Consider the following 18,562-nt stretch of genomic DNA (forward strand, 5'->3'; position numbering starts at 1 on the left):
TATGAAATTACGGACTGTCGCTTCAGGCGTGTCCGACTCTGCAACCCCAAGGACTGTAGCCTGCCAACCTCCTCTGTCCATGGGATTCCCAAGAATATTGGAGTGGGTTGCCATTTCCTACTCCAGGGGACCTTCTCGACCCAGGGATCCATATGAAATTATGGTGTGCTGTGATATCAGCAGTGTTTGAGAGTCAATGTATAATAACTGCTTGCAAAGTGAGCCTATTAAGTGCCAGAAGTAGCTACACTGGGAATTTCTCTGCACATCATCACCCATCCTCCATGACCCTAGGGGCAGGGCTCATCTTCATCATGACAAGTGAACAAACTGAGATCAACAAGTGCCGGGGCTGTAGCCCAGCCACCAAGCTACGGATGGCAGAGCCAAGATCTGAATTCAGCAGTGTGTGTGAAGTCGCTTCAGTTGTATCAGACTCTTTGCGCCCCCATGGACTGTAGGCTGCCAGCCTCCTCTGTCCATGGAATTCTTCAGGCAAGAATACTGGAATAGATTGCCATTTCCTCCTCCAGGGGATCTTCCCGACCCAGGGATCAAACCCGAGTCAATGTCTCCTGCACTGGCAGGCAGATTCTTTACCACTAGCGCAACCTGGGAAACCCCTCAGAAGGAAGCAACTGAAATGGCCATGAGGCAGTTTGAATAACTTGCACTGAGACAGCCAGGTGGCTCACCCAGATAAGACCACGTTTTAACAACTTCTATCGGCCTGGAGTAGGACTGCTTGTCTTTGAAGCTCCCTTTTCCCTTTCCGCCTCTGAGATTGTTCTGGTGCAATTCTCTTTTACTTATTCTCTTTCTTTTACTTATTGGATCTGTCTGGCTCTCAAGCCTGTGCTCATTAGACAACACCATCCTGCCTGACCCAATCAATTTTCAAGAGACAAGATGAATCTCCTATCAATCAAATTTAGAAAAGTTTTGCAAAGAAATGATGGCAGTTCAAGATGAAGACCAGAAGACTTGAGAGATCACAATATTTGTATCAACTACCTGCAGAGATAAAAGCAGAATGTGTTAAAGACATGAAAAAAGACCCAGGGTTGTAGAAAAGGATTCAAAAATATAGTGCCTTCCGGAGGGAAAGAATGCAGAGCTTCTAGGAATAGAATACCTGCCAGGAGAGGAAAGTCACCACCCTTTCAGGGATGTTTTATGTCACTTTTCAAGAGGACAGGAAAAGTCATGCTCTCCATTTCCTGGTCTCTATTTAGGGCTTCTATTACTTATACCTAAAAGCCTGAATTTCAATAAGACATGGCTGATAGAAATGGTTATAGCCATGTCCACAGATGTTACAGGGAAAATACTCATATGGACTATACGAGTTACTTGTGAGAATGAAATAAGTGCACACGTGAAATATTTAAAACTATGCTTGGCACATAGTGTGCACCCGCTGAGGATTAGCTTTCATCATCATCACATCATTTTCATTCTTATCTGCAAAACTGGAAACAGGAACTGGGTGGTTCTGAAAGGCCTTGTATTGCCTTTAGCATAGGAACAAGATCCATCAGGCATGGTTTCCCTGATAACGGAGGTGAGATTTCCATCTCTCCACATCTCCTGGTCTTAATGCTTTCAACTCATAGATCTTTCTCCTGGTGACTTAGACTTATTCTCTAAAGGGAAACCCTCATTCATTTATTAAGCATTGATTGAGCAAAAACAATAAGCTGTAAGAACATAGCTAACTCCAAGTGGGTTCTTGTTCTGAGGTAGGTCACCAACTGATGAAGCAGACAGGTCAGGACACAGCTAGATTTTACCTACAGCAAAAGAGAAGAGGCTGAGATAGAGACGAGTGTCAGTACTGTGAGAGTGCAGAGGAAGAGCTAATTAAATATGACGAGGAACATCAAAGAAGGTTTCATAAGGAGATGGCACTCGCTAAACCTCGAAGGATCCTTAAAGGTGTTAGAAGATGGCTCTCTAAGTGGAAGAAACAACATAAACAAAGGCCTGACGGAAGGAAAATAAATGGCCCTTTTGGGTAAAGGCAAAGAGAGTGATCTGGCTGGAGTGTAGTTTTCATGGGAGGATTTAGTTGGGGGCGGGATGTTGAGCAAGGAGGAGGGACCAGACCCTGAAAGGTCTTGGAGGTTATCTAAGATATCTGAGATCTTATCTACAAAGCCAAAATTCTCAAGGCCTTCCTATATTAGGATTAAACAGTGATGGGCCTGCTAGATTACCAGCCCTGCCAGTCTCTGTTCCCACCCTCTTAGGGGGCAAAAATCACCTAAGGACCAATCTGAGTGAGCCATGGAAACAGATCCTCTGAGGGACAGTTACAAAGAAATGAATGAGATGGAGGTCCTGAGACATCCTGGGCTGGTGGGAGTGGTCCCCAGAGCATTACTTTTAATCACATCAGAATACCTCTAAAACATCTTTTTAATATCTCATAACCAGTGGCATGTTATAGTCAATTGTCAGTGATGTTTCTTTCTTCAGGGCACATTAAAATAAGGGTGCACCTTAAAATCAATGGCATTTGGGAATCAGTGATTAATAGGTACCCTGCAAGGAAGGTCCACTAAGTGCCAGAGGCAGGGTTTGGGGCTTCTTTACACAGGTCATGGTCAGTCCTCTGCAACCCTAGGAAGCCAGCATCTTCTTCATCTTTACAAGTGAAGAAACAGAAGCATGGATCAGTGATGTTCCCCACGCTACACACAGGTATTCCACAAGAGAGAACAGGGAGGCAATCTACAGCCTGTGGGGAAGAGGTCAACGGGGAGCGTTTATGAAGAATTGAGGCCACCAAGCCCATCTGGCAGTAAGGTGGTGGTCACAGCACAGAGCCGTTCTAACCTACCGGAAGTTAGAAAAGAAACAAAACTAGTGACAACCACCGAAACCGACTTGTGGTTGCAGCGTGACTCGAATTTCTCTCACAGGATGGAAGCAAGCTTTGCAGTCTAAACAAACCCATCAAAGAGTCCCTAGCATGTGATTAAAGTGAGACTACCTGTAAGACACTGAATTCCTAGGTTAACAACTATCCTTGTTTAAAGAATTTTAAAAGACAAAGCACACCATACGGTTTCAAAATGACAGTGGAAACTTCTGTTTATCTCGGCCAGAGGCACGTTTCATCAAGTTGTTCAGCACGGGCAGAGAATGAGTACATTTGGGAAACCCATACCCTGTCTCCAAGGCCCCTCAGGAGCAGAGGTGCTGCAGGAGGAAGGCTGAGCAAGACCGGAAGTGCTCCATGAGGAGACACAGGACCGGAAGTGCTCCATGAGGAAGGCTGAGCAGGACCGGAAGCGCTCCATGAGGAAGGCTGAGCAGGACCAGAAGTGCTCCATGAGGAGACGCAGGACCGGAAGTGCTCCATGAGGAAGGCTGAGGAAAAGCTGCTTCCAGAGCTTTTCCCTGCCCTGCTCACCTTAATACTGGGCTTTCCAGGGGGCGCTAGTGGCCAAGATCCCCTGCCAATGCAGGAGACATATGAGATGAAGGTTCGATTCCTGGGTCAGGAAGATTCCCCTGGAGAAGGAAATGGCAACCCACTCCAGTATTCTTGCCTGGGAAACCCTACGGGTAGAAGAACCTGGAGGGCTAAAGTCCATGGGGCTGTAAAGGGTCAGACACGACTGAGCGTGTGCACGCACACACACACTACTACTACTACTAAGTCACTTCAGTCGTGTCCGACTCTGTGTGACCCCATAGATGGAAGCCCACCAGGCTCCCCCGTCCCTGGGATTCTCCAGGCAAGAACACTAGAGTGGGTTGCCATTTCCTTCTCCAATGTGTGAAAGTGAAAAGAGAAAGTGAAGTCGCTCAGTCGTGTCCGACCACTAGCGACCCCATGGACTGCAGCCTACCAGGCTCCTCCATCCATGGGATTTTCTAGGCAAGAGTACTGGAGTGGCTTGCCATTGCCTTCTCCGTGCGCACACACACACACTCACCCCTTAATACTGAACTTGTAAAGGGGTGGGTGGGACCAGGGAGGGAGAAGGACCCCCCAGAGTCCCACCTTGATGGTCGGCTTGCACGTCTCCCTCAGGGGCAGTCTCCTCCACTCTTCTTCCCGAACCTTCTAAAAATGCAGCCTGAATTGTGTTGTAATCTCTGGGCAAAGACCTAGCAGTCGGTGACTTCCTCTATTCTAACCCAGATTTGATATGGGATCAACAGTGAGTCATTAGCCCTTTTTTCACATCTCAGTTTCCTCTAGGAAACGGGATCTGTCATTCTTTCATATCTTTTTATATGAAAGAGGCTGTGCCTGGGTTACATCAACTTTTCACTAGGGAGAAGACTGCGTTCAAAAAGTGCAGTACCTTGAGTAGACCCCAGGGGTCGCTGTGGAGACACAGCCGGCTCCCGGAGCCTCTGCCAGGTCAGCGGGTCCCCACCTACTCCTCCAGCTTGACAAAGCCCAGCCTCCATCCGGTTGGTAGGGACTCCTCCTAAGAGGAGAGCGGCCTCCCTTGGCAACAAAGACGGCCCAACTGCTTCAGTTATAACCAGTATATTTCTTTGAGGGTTTTTCCCAGACTTTGAAAAGTGAAAGAAAAGAGGAAACCCTGGAAGAGAAGAACGTGGCCTAAGTTAAATGTGACCACAATTAGGCACTAGAGTTAGTACAAGCAATGATGCAATTCAATATAAGTGGGAGAATTAAAACTTGGTCTGCTGTGTATTAATAACTCAGTCATTGGGGAAGTCTAGGAAAGAAGTTCGGAGAAGGCAATGGCAACCCACTCCAGTACTCTTGCCTGGCAAATCCCATGAACAGATGAACCTGGTAGGATGCAGTCCATGGGGTCCCTAGGAGTCGGACACGACTGAGCGACTTCACTTTCACTTTTCACTTTCATGCATTGGAGAAGGAAATGGCAACCCACTCCAGTGTTCTTGCTTGGAGAATCCCAGGGACGGGGGAGCCTGATGGGCTGCCATCTATAGGGTCGCACAGAGTCGGACACAACTGAAGCGACTTAGCAGCAGGAAAGAAGTTCAAGTCTGTCTTTGATCTCTGTGTCTCTCTTTCTCAAACATCCACACACAGAGAATCTTCAAAAATGAAATCCCTATCACTTGGCTGTACACCTGAAACTAACACAATATTATAAATCAACTATAGTTCAATAAAAGTAAAAGAAAAATAATCCCTGACTATCAAGCAAAAATATTACTATATTCTAGCAATTGCTAATATTTTCCTTCATTGGGCAATTGGTTGACAGTCCAGCAGTGTATTGGAGAAGGAAATGGTAACCCACTGCTGTATTCTTGCCTGGAAAATCTCATGGACAGAGGAGCCTGGCGGGCTACAGCCCATGGGGTCGCAAGAGTCGGACACTACTTAGTGACTAAACCACCACCACCAGCAATATATACACAGAAAAGATATACCCATGAACAGAATGTTATGTTGCACCCCTGCCCCAAACCATAGTGCTACTACTGTGTCCATTCTATGTTCCATGATTTCGCTTGGCAATTTACAGAGGAAATAGAAAACGAGATTGCCTGGTACTAAATGTTTAGCATTTATGTGAGTCAGTTACAAAAGAAACCTTATCATGATGTCTCCTGCTATACAGTTTAGTTTATCTAATTCAATAGGACAGAATAAACCAACATGATTATTTACTTTCTTCCATTGCGTAGCTTGGAGATTCCACTCTTCCTGAACATGAGCTGCTTATTTTCCTTGCAAGGAAAATCCAAGATAATCCCACACTTTTTTTTTTTCTCTAACATCATACTGCTGCTGACTGAAGTTACAGAGGGGTGGGGTGACACTACTGCTTAGGCTAAATGAATGGGAAGTTTTGATGCCTCTCATTGAAGCCCTTTAAGACCATCATAATATACTATATATCATACAAAAGAGTGAAATTCATAGTCCAACTTACTTAAGAAAACTTACTGATTATCTGTCTATTCCATGTTAATGTCCTTTTGATCCTAAAGATGTTTTGTTTTTAGGTTATTACTTTGGAGGTGGTGCTACTGCAAAATTTAGCAATCCCAAATAAATCCCAGGGTTACTGGGCTTCTCCACATGGGAATTTCATAATTTTTGATGTAAGGGGGTTGGGAGTGGGAAGAGGACCTGTCCTGTGCATTCTAGAGTGGTTAACAGCAATCCCTGGCCTCTCCATCCCCAGTCATCACATCCAAAAATGTCTCCAGACATTGCCAAACATTCCCTGAGGGTGGGAATAGCAAGAGCGGTAACATCACCACAATAAGAACCACAGCACCTGCCTAAAATTTGTTACATGGGAAAGAGAGGAGAAAGAAAGAAAAAAAAATTTTTGTCTCGTCCTTTTTCCTTTTTTGACTGTCCAAGTGTCTACATATTTCAATTGTTAATCATTTGGATTCTTACTCCATTAAGTGAAATTACTCTTTCTAAATTTCTAAAGCCTAGTACAGTGTCTTTGGAATAGATGTGCCTTGAGGTTCCAGTGGATTGTCAAAGGATGAGAAGTCTGCTAATTCCCACTGGGTAAAGTGTGGGTAAACCATAGTATAACTCCACTTTGAGCCTTAAACTGTGAAAAGATCAATACGACTAAATTCAAAACTAATCAGACCCCTTCTTCAAATGTTGACACAGTATTATTTATAACCCATAAATACCTTCTTGACTAAAATTCATCCTAGGAGATTGGCACCTGGCCAGTTCTATTCATATTTACTGTATTTATATAGTACACTGGTCCAAGGATAATATTTAAGACAAAATATGCTTCAAGGCATATACAATATCTCTTATATTTTTACTTTTAAAACTCTGCCTTGCTAAAAATATTCGTCTGAACTGTATAAAATGTCCTGCAAAGGACTATCAAGAATCTGTAATGATATATAGCTCATTGAGTATAATTAGAGCATATTTGTAATATTTGAGTTGAAGTCACTCCCTGAACGCTAATAAGTTGGTGGTAAAAAATGAACCAGTGATCTTTCCCATGCCTCCATCCCTGGGGCTCGTGACCCTCCTCAGATTCCCTTTGAGAAATGACAGGCACACTCCCTCCCCACAACAGCTTCAGAGAGGACCGAGTTAAAAGTTAAGCGGAACAGTCCTAAAGAGGGAGACTTGGTATATAAGCCAATGCTGTCCTTTCAATTTGCCCTTTAAAAAATATGGTGATTTTTTTTTCTTTTCTCCCTTTTTTTTTTTTTTTTTTTGGAAAAGTTCTCTATATTCCAGTATAACTAGAAAGTGCTGGAAAATCAGTTAACCTACTTTCTATAAAATTATCCACAGTCCTAGCACAGTAGTATCAAATCTGCTATTAATAAGACTTTCTGCTCCTAAACTTCCTTTCAAGCTTTAAGAAGCCTACATTCTTTGTAGGAAAACTGATAGTGTATATTTTATCCTTTGCTGATCAGAGGTTTTCAATTTCTTTGGTAGCTGGGAGTGGAAACAGAAGGGAATCCACACACACACCTTTAATGCCAACTTCTGAAATCCTAATAATCTGAGAATTTTCCCAGTTTGTTGATGATTATGATCCCGAGTGGGATCATCTCAGTTCTTGAGATTGAAGAGGGTTTGAAAGAATGAACACCCTCTTGGGTAACTTGCTCTCTCCACACCTATCTCAGGAAGAGATCAGACCTCCTCTGTGTTATGAAAATACCAGCAGTTCATTAAAGCTGTTGCAGGTAAACACTGAAGGGTTGGCTTGTTCTGATTCTACATAACATAACTGCCTGCCTGCCCAAATTCCAGTAGAACCTCGCACGTGCTAGAGAAAGCAAACTGACTCAACTCCCTGATGGGTCTCAATGATTTTGGACTAAATTACAATGAATTTTCTTTCCTAATATCTCCAGGGCTCCACCCCAGGTAGAAAGCTTTCCTTCCTCCCACCCCCTCTTACCCCCGCCCTGCCCCCTTACCCACCTCACCCAACCCCACATCACCAAGATGGACTGTATATTATCACCACTGTGGTGAATGGTGCCATAATTACAAAAATAAAATCGACCCCCTTGCCAGGATCTCCTATCTCAGCTCTGCTCTTAAACAAGACATGCTCCTGCAGCAAAACAGAGGTCTCCAGGAAGACTGGGGTTGTATACGTCAGCCGATATTCTGAGACCATCAGATACAAGACATGGCAAGTCCCGGAACTACGACTTGTCAAACTAAATATAAATATTCAAAAAGAAAAGCACCACCCTGCAATTAGAACCTCTAGGATAAAATTACCAAGATGGCCATATTATCTCTGTAGGCAAGACACAGAGACTTTGTGAAGCCAGCCAGACAGTATATAGGGCATGAAAAGGGGCGGAGAGAAATGGGCAACCAATGAAAAGTGTACGACTTGGGATTTGGAATACGCAAAAGTTGGAGCTTTTTCTTTCTTTCTTTCTTTTTCTTCTTCCTGGTATTTAACCCTCTCAGGTATCAATATATGCTTCTTCTTTGCTTTTCCTTTTTTTATTTTAAGAACTTGGAAATCATTCTAAGCTAACTGCCCTCTTCCCTTCCCCCCAAGGAACTCCAACAATAAATCATTTCACTTCCATGGCTACTGTATGCCAGCTGGTTTTGAGGACACTGCCCTCAAGAAGCCAGTTTAAAAAAAAAAAAAAAATCGGCTGTCTTCTATGCTGAGATTCAGGGATGCAACGAAGTGACTGCAGAAAGCTTATGAAAGGGCAGGGAACACCGGGCTCCAGAATGAGAAAGATAAACGATAAACGCCTAAGAAAAAGGATTTGCTACACCGGCGATTTTAAGAAGGCAGGTTTGAGAGGATTCTGGAAAAAGAAAAAAAAAAAAAACATGAAGGAAAAACTCTTTTAAACGTAGTCAGAAACGAAGCTGTCCTCTCTACCATTCCAGGTGAAATCAAAAGGGGACGTGGTTACAAGATCTCGCCTTGGCGGGGGCGGGGGGATGTAAACACCCCGTCGAGGTCAGAGATTCACGAATTCAGGGGTTGGAGGTAGGTTTTTGGAGGGCTCGCCAGATCGGGTTTCGTCTTGGCGATGCTGACATTTTTCGGGGAGTTAGAGACAATAGGGAAGGCTTGCGGAATCAGCTGATAGGTCGGCACGGAATGGGGCGCCTTCCGGTGAGGCTCGTTTTGAGCCACTTTTTTTTTTTTTAACCCTTCGTGCCCCAGTTCGGCGGGCTCCAGGCCAATCGGAGCAAAGAAAACAAACCCACCGAGGTTTCCCGGTTTAACTCGGCCCCAGGGAGCGCCTGGAGTTTGACAGAGAAGGGCTGACTCCTAGCCGGTGGCCGAGCAGAGAATTCCAGGGAAGAGGAAAAAAGAGAGAGAATAACGCCTTATAAAGGACTGGGGCGTTGGGGGTGGGGGGGAGAGAAATGGAGAAAATAAAGTCGCAAGTCCACGTTTTAAAGCCTAATGTTCTCAAGCACACCACTGGCAAGGAGGTGGGTGGGACGGAGGACCGGAGAAGGGGAAGCAGCGAGCCTGGGACCCCAGAGGGCAGGGCGATCCCTGGAGTGGCTGCGGTTCTGGAAGCCTCGGGCAGCGCTAAGCCCCGGGGAATGGAAGCGAGGAGCGGTACTTACTTTCCGAGGGTAAGAAGGACGGCATGTCTATTTTGTAAACCTCCTTGGCGTAGTATTCCTCGTCGCTCCGCTCGCGCTCGCAGGCGGCCGCCCTCCGGCTCGCCTTCTCCTGGAGCAAGTCCCTGGTGCTGTTGTAGATGGAGATCACCTCCGGGGGGACCTCCTCGGGTTCGGGGTAGTCTTCTGGTGGGCTGGTGAGCTTCAGCTTGCTCAGGATCTGCCCGCGGATCGCCTCGATCCTCTTGCGCATGAACTGGTCCATGTCGAGCGTGCTGCAGGTAGACAGGCTGAGCGCGACCGTGACCAGATGCAGGAGCAGAAACGCGCTCAGCACACAGTAGTGCATTTTTTTAAAGGTGGGAAAAAAAATTTTTTTTTCTTTAAAGCAAAAAGTAAAAAAAAAAAAAAACCCTAGCAACTCTCAAAGTACAGATCAGGTAGATTTTTTTTTTTTTTTACAGCGAAACTTTTGCAAACAATCGAGAGTCAATGTCCGAGAGAAAAAGGTATCTTGCTTGAATTCCTTTCAAAAGAAAAGGCAACGTCGTTCCCCAAGTGGAAATATTAATACACGACGGGCAGGGGGAACCTGCACTTGAGGGAGTCGGCAAAAGTTTTCTTGGAGCGACGAGATGGAGGGGAGGGGGGGCGGAAAAAAGAGACGAGTGGCTATTAGGCAGAAATAAATTTAGCAGGAGGAAACGGAGTTCAGTGTGTCAGTTTCGGGTGCGGAGTGGCGAATCTGAACTCGGCTCCTCCGGCCAAAAGGGAAGAGATGAAAAGGTCCCGGGGCTGGCAGCGGGCGCGCCGGCGGGAGGGGCGCGGGCCGCGCTGTCAGGGGGGCGGCCGAGGCCGGCCGGCTCCAATTTATATATTTCAAGAAGGAGCGGCGCGGCGCGGCCCTGCCTTCCACTGCGGCGCTGAGAGCAGGAGCGGCAGCAGCTCCGGAGCGGAGGAGCGCACACGTGTGTGAGTGTGCGTGTGAGTGTGCGTGTGAGTGTGTGTGGTGTGAGTGTGGGCGCGCGCGCGCCCGGGTGCGCGCGCTGGGGGCGAGCCCGGCCCGCGGCGGGGAGGCGGGAGAGCTTCGCTCGGCGCCCGGGACTCGGCCGGGTCCGGCGCGGGCCGCGGAGGCCGCGCAGGGAGGCGGCGAGGATCCTGCTCCCGGAGCTGCGCGCGGGGGCCGACAGCCCGGCCGGCGCGCCGACCCGCCCGCTCACTCCACGCTGCCGCCGCCGCCGCCGCTGGCGAACGCGTCCGGCCTCCAGCTCCCTCCTTCTGCTCCTCCTTCTGCTCTCGCTCCAAACGCCAACCCGGCACCAGGCGAGCGGCGGCCGCCGCCGTGGCTCTCGGCGCCCGCGGACCGCAGCGGCAGCCCGGCGACGCGCCGGCGGGGGAGTTTTATTCCTAGCGGGGTGGCGAAGGGGTTCCCTCGGCCTCCCACCCTCGCCTGGTTTCTCTCCCACGTGGGCTTGTCTCGCTTGGGGCAGCAGGCACTTGGCAGCCCGCAGAAGGTCCTCTCCTGCTTTCTCCTTTCTGCAGCCGGGCAGCCCCCTCGGTTTGCTCCCGAATGGCTCCCTAGACCGTTATCCTAGCTCTCCATCCCTCTCCCCGCGCCTCCTTCACTTGCGCTCTCTGCCGTCCCCGTGTGTCTCTTCCTTTCTGCCTCTTTCTCGGTCCCTCTATATCTCTCGGGCTGACCTCTCTCTCACTAGTCGGGAGCTTCTGGAGCTCCCCTCAGAGCGAACCTTCTGCTGGCAGCAGATAACATCACGATCCTGCCTGGGAGGAGAGATTTATAAGTTCTCCCCGAACCACGTGTTTGCCTTCAACAAAGTGACGTGCTAGGATTACAGTCAGGAGTCCTCCCGTTTACTTAGACCACGAGCTCTCCCTGAACCGTTGAGGGGGTGTGGAAATGAGGATGGCTGCGGCGCCGGGAGGGAGGAGGTGCCGTGTGCGCCCTGACAACAGTGATTTATGGGATTTACTTTATATAGGCATTTTGGACCCGTCTGGTGAAGGACAGGCGATCAAGCCTCCCATTTTCACTTCGTGTGGCTTGCTCACGGCTTCCCAGATGGGATCACTTGCTCTAGAAGCAAGTCTTCCCTCCTATATTGTACACACACACAAACCCCGCACACTTAGGCAAATGTGCATCAAACAGTTGACTCTGGGCCAGGCCAGCCCCTGAGATAGGTCATCCAAGTTCCACCTTCTTTGTTGTTCAGTCACTAAGTCATGTTCCACTCTTTGCGACCCCGTGGACTGCAGCTGCCAGGCTTCCCTGTCCTTCTCTGTCTCCCGGAGTTTGCCCAAATTCATGTTGAGTTGTCTAATTTCTCATCCTCTGCCACCTTATTCTCCTTTTGCCTTCGTCTTTCCCAGCATCAGGGTTTTTTAGTGGAGTCATTCTCTGAGATTTCACAGCACCTGTGATGGTACCTCTATCCTAAAGCTTATTATGGTTTGTTGTTCACAGCCTGATTCTGCACTTCAAACAGAACTTTATCTTGTGCACCCAGAGAATGAATTGCATTTACTTTGCTGTTTGAATGAATGGATATCCTCTTAATTTGCTGCCGAAGGCTTTCTCTTCACCTTCTTCCCCAGCTAGACCTGAGTGACAAAACTTCATGTTTTCCACAGCATATATCCAGGAAGCTGGGATTTTAAGTGTTTTTTGATGTCTGCTGTTATACACGACTCATAACTTGACATTTTCTATTTCAACCTAGTCCAAATGAGATGAATAAAAATAATGCTTGCCCCTGTTCACTTTTTCTTTTCTTTTACCTTTACTCAAAAAACATTTTCATCATGACTGTAGCCATACCAACTAGATAGATGATTTAAACTGCAAACTGTTGAGTTTTCCCCCAGACTCAAAGCCACTATATCATTCTGTAGTTCAGATGTTCCTTTTATTACAGAAAGGTCACAAGGAATTTTCTCTAACTTTTGGAATTTAAACTTTCCATGTGTATGGGGTCTATTTCATTCGTAAGTAGAGAGTTAAATAGCTGTAGTAACAGTAGCAGACACATACATTTTACACTTAGTAATGTGCTGTGCTGAGTCACTCAGTCGTGCCCTACTCTTTGCGACCCTGTGGACTACAGCCCTCCAGGCTCCTCTGTCCATGGAGATTCTCCAGGCAGGAATACTGGAGTGGGTTGTCATGCCCTCCTCCAAGGGATCTTCCCAACCCAGGGACTGAACACAGGTCTACTGCATTGCAGGAGGATTCTTTACTGTCTGATCCACCAGGGAAGCCAGTAGATCCTTAGATGTATATGTTCATTTAATCTTCACAACGACACTCTGAAGTACTTTTATTATCATCTCTGTTTTGCAGATGAAGAGATTGTGGTATAGAGAGGCTAAGTACCTTGTGTAAGAAGCAGAGCTGGATTCTGTGAATCCATTCCCATGTTCTTACCCACTATGTATTTCTAAGAAGCACTGGTTCCAGAACATGTCTGATAAACAAGGATTCTGTGGTAAAGTTAAGTTTAGGAGATACTGGGTACTGTTGCCCTCTCACTGGTTCATGTTTCCCACCATGTTAAAGGCTGAGCTGCTTATAGAAAACAAACCTGTTTAACTCTTTTAACCCAGCATATTCTGAACTCCCATGGACATGGGATTCTTCCCTATTAAAACACATTGAAAAACTCTGACATAAAGGAATGGTTCCAACCCACTCTGAATAATTCTGAAAATTACGTATAAATCGACATAGGCGTGTTCTTTAGGTCAGCTGCAAATTGAAGCAGCTTGACAGGAGTTAAGACAACCAGCTACAATTCCAATAGTCAAAGCAAATTAGAGGCCCTACCATGGGGCTAGCAGTTTCATCATGTTGTCATCCCTTTAAGTTTGCAAACTGATCTAATCTAGCTGGACACAAATGAGGAAAACTGAATATCCTTACACTGGGGGCAATGACAGAACATGAAGCAGGAGTGACTGAGTGAAGATGTGGCTTTGGAAGGCGCTGGTTACTTCAGGCACCATACTCTGCCAAGGACATAGGTTCAGCCTCCCCTCAAATTAGGGAGGTTACCTTCAGGATACAAACGCAAACGCACCTGAGGGTAAGTGGATTCAGATTCCAGTGTGGATAAAGCAGCAAAAGTCCATCACTGCTAGGAAAACAAGCTAAGCCATAAATCCTTCTGACAGCCCCCTTCCCAACATAAACACACACACTTTTGTCCATAATATTTAGTTTGTTGAACACATACTGCTTACTTTACAACTCCTTAGACTCCCGGCCTAGTCATAAGAGGCCACTTTTAGTACTTCCACAGCCTAAGAAGGGAGGACAGAGGAGGGGTTCGTTAAGTGCAGCATGGCTGAGCAGTGTCTTGAGTGCAGCAGGAGAGGAGGAGCCCCTTTCTATCACTCAGGTAAGCAATCCCTTGAAGATGCAACAGGTAAGACTTCAAGAGCTGTCTCCCAAGTTTGCCATAGCCATATGGGTATTTAACCTCCATAGACCATCCTGATTCCCTCAAGGAGGCAGGTGAGCATTGTGGTTAAAAAAAAAAAAAAAAAGAAGGTAGGAGAAGGTAGGTTCCAGATTCAAATTTTCTTGGATTCAAATATCTGTCACTTTCTGGGTTTATGATCCTGGACAAGTTGCTCAGACACCTTGTGTTAGTTTCTTCGTCTATGAAATGGGGAAACACACAGCTATCAAGAATATAAGATGACTGTGAATTACACAAGGTACCAAGAGAGCTTCTAACACAACCTGGCACTTAATACGTGTTCATTAAATGTTACTGACCATTTTTGTGTCCTCTTTCAGCTTCAATGTGTCAGATCTTCCCCTAATATAAATAGGATGAAAAATCCAGGGAAGATGCTGATAAGAATTTGCTTTGTGGTAATGCTTCCATGCAGTTTCTATAAGCACATGCTCACTGTTATTTTAAATGTTATGATATTTTGCCCCAACTAGTTATAGGAAGAAAAGAAAATATACTTTTTCTATGGTGAATAGAACACTTCAATTCAGTTCAGTTGCTCAGCCGTGTCTGACTCTTTGCAACCCCATGCATCACAGCACACCAGGCCTCCCTATCCATCACAAACTCCCGGAGTTCAAACTCATGTCCATCGAGTCGGTGTTGCCATCCAGCCATCTCATTCTCTGTCGTCCCCTTCTCCTCCCGCCCCCAATTCTTCCCAGCATCAGAGTCTTTTCCAGTGAGTCAACTCGTCGCATGAGGTGGCCAAAGTTTCAGCTTTAGCATCAGTCCTTCCAAGGAACACCCAGGATTGATCTCTTTTACAATGGACTGGTTGGATCTCCTTGCAGTCCAAGGGACTCTCAAGAGTCTTCTCCAACACCACAGTTCAAAAGCATCAATTCTTCGGCGCTCAGCTTTCTTCACAGTCCAACTCTCACATCCATACATGACCACTGGAAAAACCAAAGCCTTGACTAGACGGACCTTTGTTGGCAAAGTAATGTCTCTGCTTTTTAATATACTATCTAGGTTGGTCATAACTTTCCTTCCAAGGAGTAAGCGTCTTTTAATTTCATGGCTGCAATCAGCATCCTCAGTGATTACCAAAATCCAATTAAGTCCAAATTCCAGTTTAAGTTCTTATAATTTAACACCCTAAAATAGAATTTTTTTCCCCCCAGATCAGAGCAGTAGAGGGTATAGCTGTTTCAACCACTAGCCCTTCTTTGCTTATTAATGGGTCTATTCATTTAACATATGTGCAGTTCCTGCTGCTGCTGCTGCTGCTAAGTCACTTCAGTCGTGTCCGACTCTGTGTGACCCCATAGACGGCAGCCCACCAGGCTCCCCCATCCCTGGGATTCTCCAGGCAAGAATTCCTACAAGACCCTAAACAAATGCTTGATGTCAAAACAATTACTCACCCCTACAGAGGAGTTTTACCCCTAAGGATCACAGACAAGAGTTTATAGCCTAGCAGGTCCTTCCTAAGTCTGGTAGAAGAATAACTTCATTTGTAACAATTCTGAAAGCTTCCCCAATGGTTTCAAGCCTTAAAACCCAGGAGGTACAGAAAAGAAATATATGGAGCTAATGTAATTGATTCTATTTTACTCTCAATAGTTACACTTGATAAATGAAAAATAACTCTTTAATGTGAAGCCATACCAAAAGCCTTTTTAAGTTCTAACTTATATCTTTGGTTTTGTCTTGTTTACTTGCTAAGTTGTGTCCGACTGCAGAATCTGACTCTACAGACCCAAGTACTGTAGCCTCCCAAACTTCCTCTGTCCAGGGGATTTCCCAGGCAAGAATACTGGAATGGGTTGCCATTATCTTTGGTAACACGATTCAAAAAACAATTTTTTGGTCCATACCACGTTTTGTCTCATGCAAGTTTCTGCTCTCCAAATAATGAAATGACATAGTTTTTTTTCCCCCAAGAAAAATCATCCAATTATCATTTCCATTCTGTATCTACAGGTTTATCTTAAGAAAGAAGTGATGTAGGATGAAGGAAGAACATTGATAGGGAGGAAAAGAGCTCAAAGAGAAGATCAGAGGTGGTAAAAGATAAAGGGATGAACTCAGGAGACAGGGACAAGGGAAAGCAGAGCATATCAGTAGGTTGTGAGGTTTGAGAGAGAGGAACTCCTCACACTTTGATGATGCACTGTGGGAACACTGGTCTTAACACCTTGGAACTGTGATTAGTTGATGGATTACTGCTGGTGGTTTTGGGGCCCTTCCATCTCTACATTTTCTTCAGTTCCATGAGATTTCCAACAAGGGGGGCAAAGCTCCAGAGGCCTGTATCCTGTTAATGCCCGAGATCACAGAAATCAGCCAGACACTCTGGTTACTCTTGTTCTTCAGTTCAGTTCAGTTCAGTCGCTCAGTCGTGTCCGACTCTTTGCGACCCCATGAATCACAGCTCTGGTTCTTACCCCAGGTGCAATTCGGCCACTAAAATAGCACTTTGTGACTGGTATCAATGAATAGCATTGAGTGATAGATACAAATAAGTGAACGTTATGGGGACAGTGGTCATATAGTAAAATATGGATATGTGCTTGATGAAACACTAATGCTGATCAAAAGAAGTCAGCAGCAGAGTTTTCCTTAGTGTTTAGGGCAGGGTTTGACACTTGCCTTTATAGAATCTCTGCTCCTACTTCACTGACTGCACTAGGTCAGCAGTCCCCAGACTCTTCACAAAGCAAGAGACTGGAATTGGGCTGCTGGGGGAAAAGGGTGACAGAGTAGTATGAACAAAGTAAAAATGTAAAAATGAGGAAGGAAAAGAAAAGCCAAAGGATAAGAGAAAAAAAGAATGATATTCTCATAATTAAAATGAGTAGGACAACATAAAGTGGAATTTTTATCGTTTAACATATATAGTCTTTAAATAAATGTGTCATCCTTTCAGTGGGCTTCATAGATTGTGGAAAATTTTGAATGTGTAAATTTCCATGAGCAAAGGTACCAACCATATTTCAAAAGCCTTACCTTTCTGCTGCTTCAATTATCCTGCAATTAAAAAAGTGAAAATAAAACAAGAACCAACAGGCAATAGCAATTGCACATAAACAGAAAACCTGGATGTAGTAAGAACTAGCAAAGGACTATCAAACTAGTCCTTTAAAAAGCAGTGTAAATATATTTAATAAATATTGTAAAAAGCAAAGTCATATGGTAGTAATGGTTTGTAAAAATGGAGACTGAGGGCCACAAACTTTTCCTGATGTTTGTTTCAAGTCTCAGAAAAGAAGGGCAACAGTATAGTCCTTACATTGAGGGCAACAGTATAATTCATCACACAAACCCAAATACCTTCAAGAGTGAAGAGGATGCTTTTCATCAACACATTGGACAACAGGAGGAAACCAGGACTGTCCCAGGCTGTCACCCTAAAATGAAGCTATCTTCAAATCTGAACCTGTAACAATGCATCAGTTAAATTTTCACCTTTTCTCAAGAGTGATATATTGGTATTTTGCATATTTTCAAATCTTTTTTTTTTCTTCGCTTATGCTACTGATTCTAGTAATCACCATGGGAGCTATAATTTGAAAATGCTGAATTGTATGATTGTTGCATTTATATAAACATGCATCACCCCCAAGATGAAGCTCCTGAAAGGTACCTGGTCAAGATTCTTCTGAGCTCAATGAAAGCCCATCTGCCACATGGACAGGAAGAAGAGGATGAAGATGAAAATGACTGGGGATTAACAAGTGTTTCTTGTATTCTGGGTACAGCCAAACTCATTTTTAAATTCTGGAAAGTGAACAACAGAGAAAGAATCTGCAAGGTAAAAATAAAGTGTCCTCTTCCCATTTTAGCGTACAGAAAAAAAGAACAGAATGTTTGTGTCATTTGCTGCTTCCAGGTCATGTCATACTGACTTTTTACATGTTGATCTTTCCAGTTTAGTAAACAGTAAAGGCTGCAACAAAACCAGGGAGGGACACCTGGGAACTGCACCTACATTTCTGGTTTCTTTTTGGATTGTTTCAGTTATATCTATGTGTCTCTCCAAGAACAAAGGCAGATCTTTACAGTTCCTATCAAATGGCAAGCTGTTTATCAAAGAAATAAATCCAGAAAAGAGTGCATGCTAGGAGGCAGAGAGACTTCAGCAATACATAAAAATGATTTTAGTTACCTAGTTATTAGAGATAACAAGTTTTTGTTTTTTAAGAAGTCTCTGTTAATTAAGTTACTTACAGTCACTAAACTACATATTGTTATAAGATCAATCTGGTTATGTGACCAGTTATAACAATTAAATGGAATCAACACTCCTATTGTTGGGGGAAAAAAAAGAAAAAAAAATCAGTTAATTCAATGACAGCCTAACTCATGCCACCTAGAGGAGAAAAGCGGTATGTCTCACAACTTTCGATTTGTGGAGAAAACTGACATGCTCAATTTCCCTGGATATTTTCATCACAGCCTATTAAACAATCATACAGTGTCACTGGGCTATAATTTAAAAAAGAAA

The 18,562-nt window shown here is 45.0% G+C and overlaps 1 protein-coding gene across 3 annotated transcripts in view; it reads right to left on the bottom strand.

The window, feature by feature from the left end:
• The window catches only part of TGFB2 (transforming growth factor beta 2), a 94,935-nt gene extending 84,674 nt beyond the window's left edge, over window positions 1-10,261 (bottom strand). The window contains exon 1 of one of the 3 annotated variants that reach the window (XM_055419883.2): window positions 9,572-10,253. In XM_055419883.2, the coding sequence (XP_055275858.1) occupies window positions 9,572-9,917 (346 nt within the window). In that variant the 5' untranslated portion in view covers window positions 9,918-10,253. Of the gene's footprint in view, window positions 1-9,571 lie in introns of all 3 variants that reach the window. The other 2 variants (XM_055419884.2, XM_055419885.2) reach the window with 2 other exon arrangements.
• Between the last annotated feature and the right edge of the window lie 8,301 nt (window positions 10,262-18,562).

The sequence above is a fragment of the Moschus berezovskii genome, chromosome 17 (assembly GCF_049115385.1).
Source record: "Moschus berezovskii isolate FMDL1 chromosome 17, NW_MosBer_1.0, whole genome shotgun sequence".
NCBI classification, from domain to species: domain Eukaryota; kingdom Metazoa; phylum Chordata; class Mammalia; order Artiodactyla; family Moschidae; genus Moschus; species Moschus berezovskii.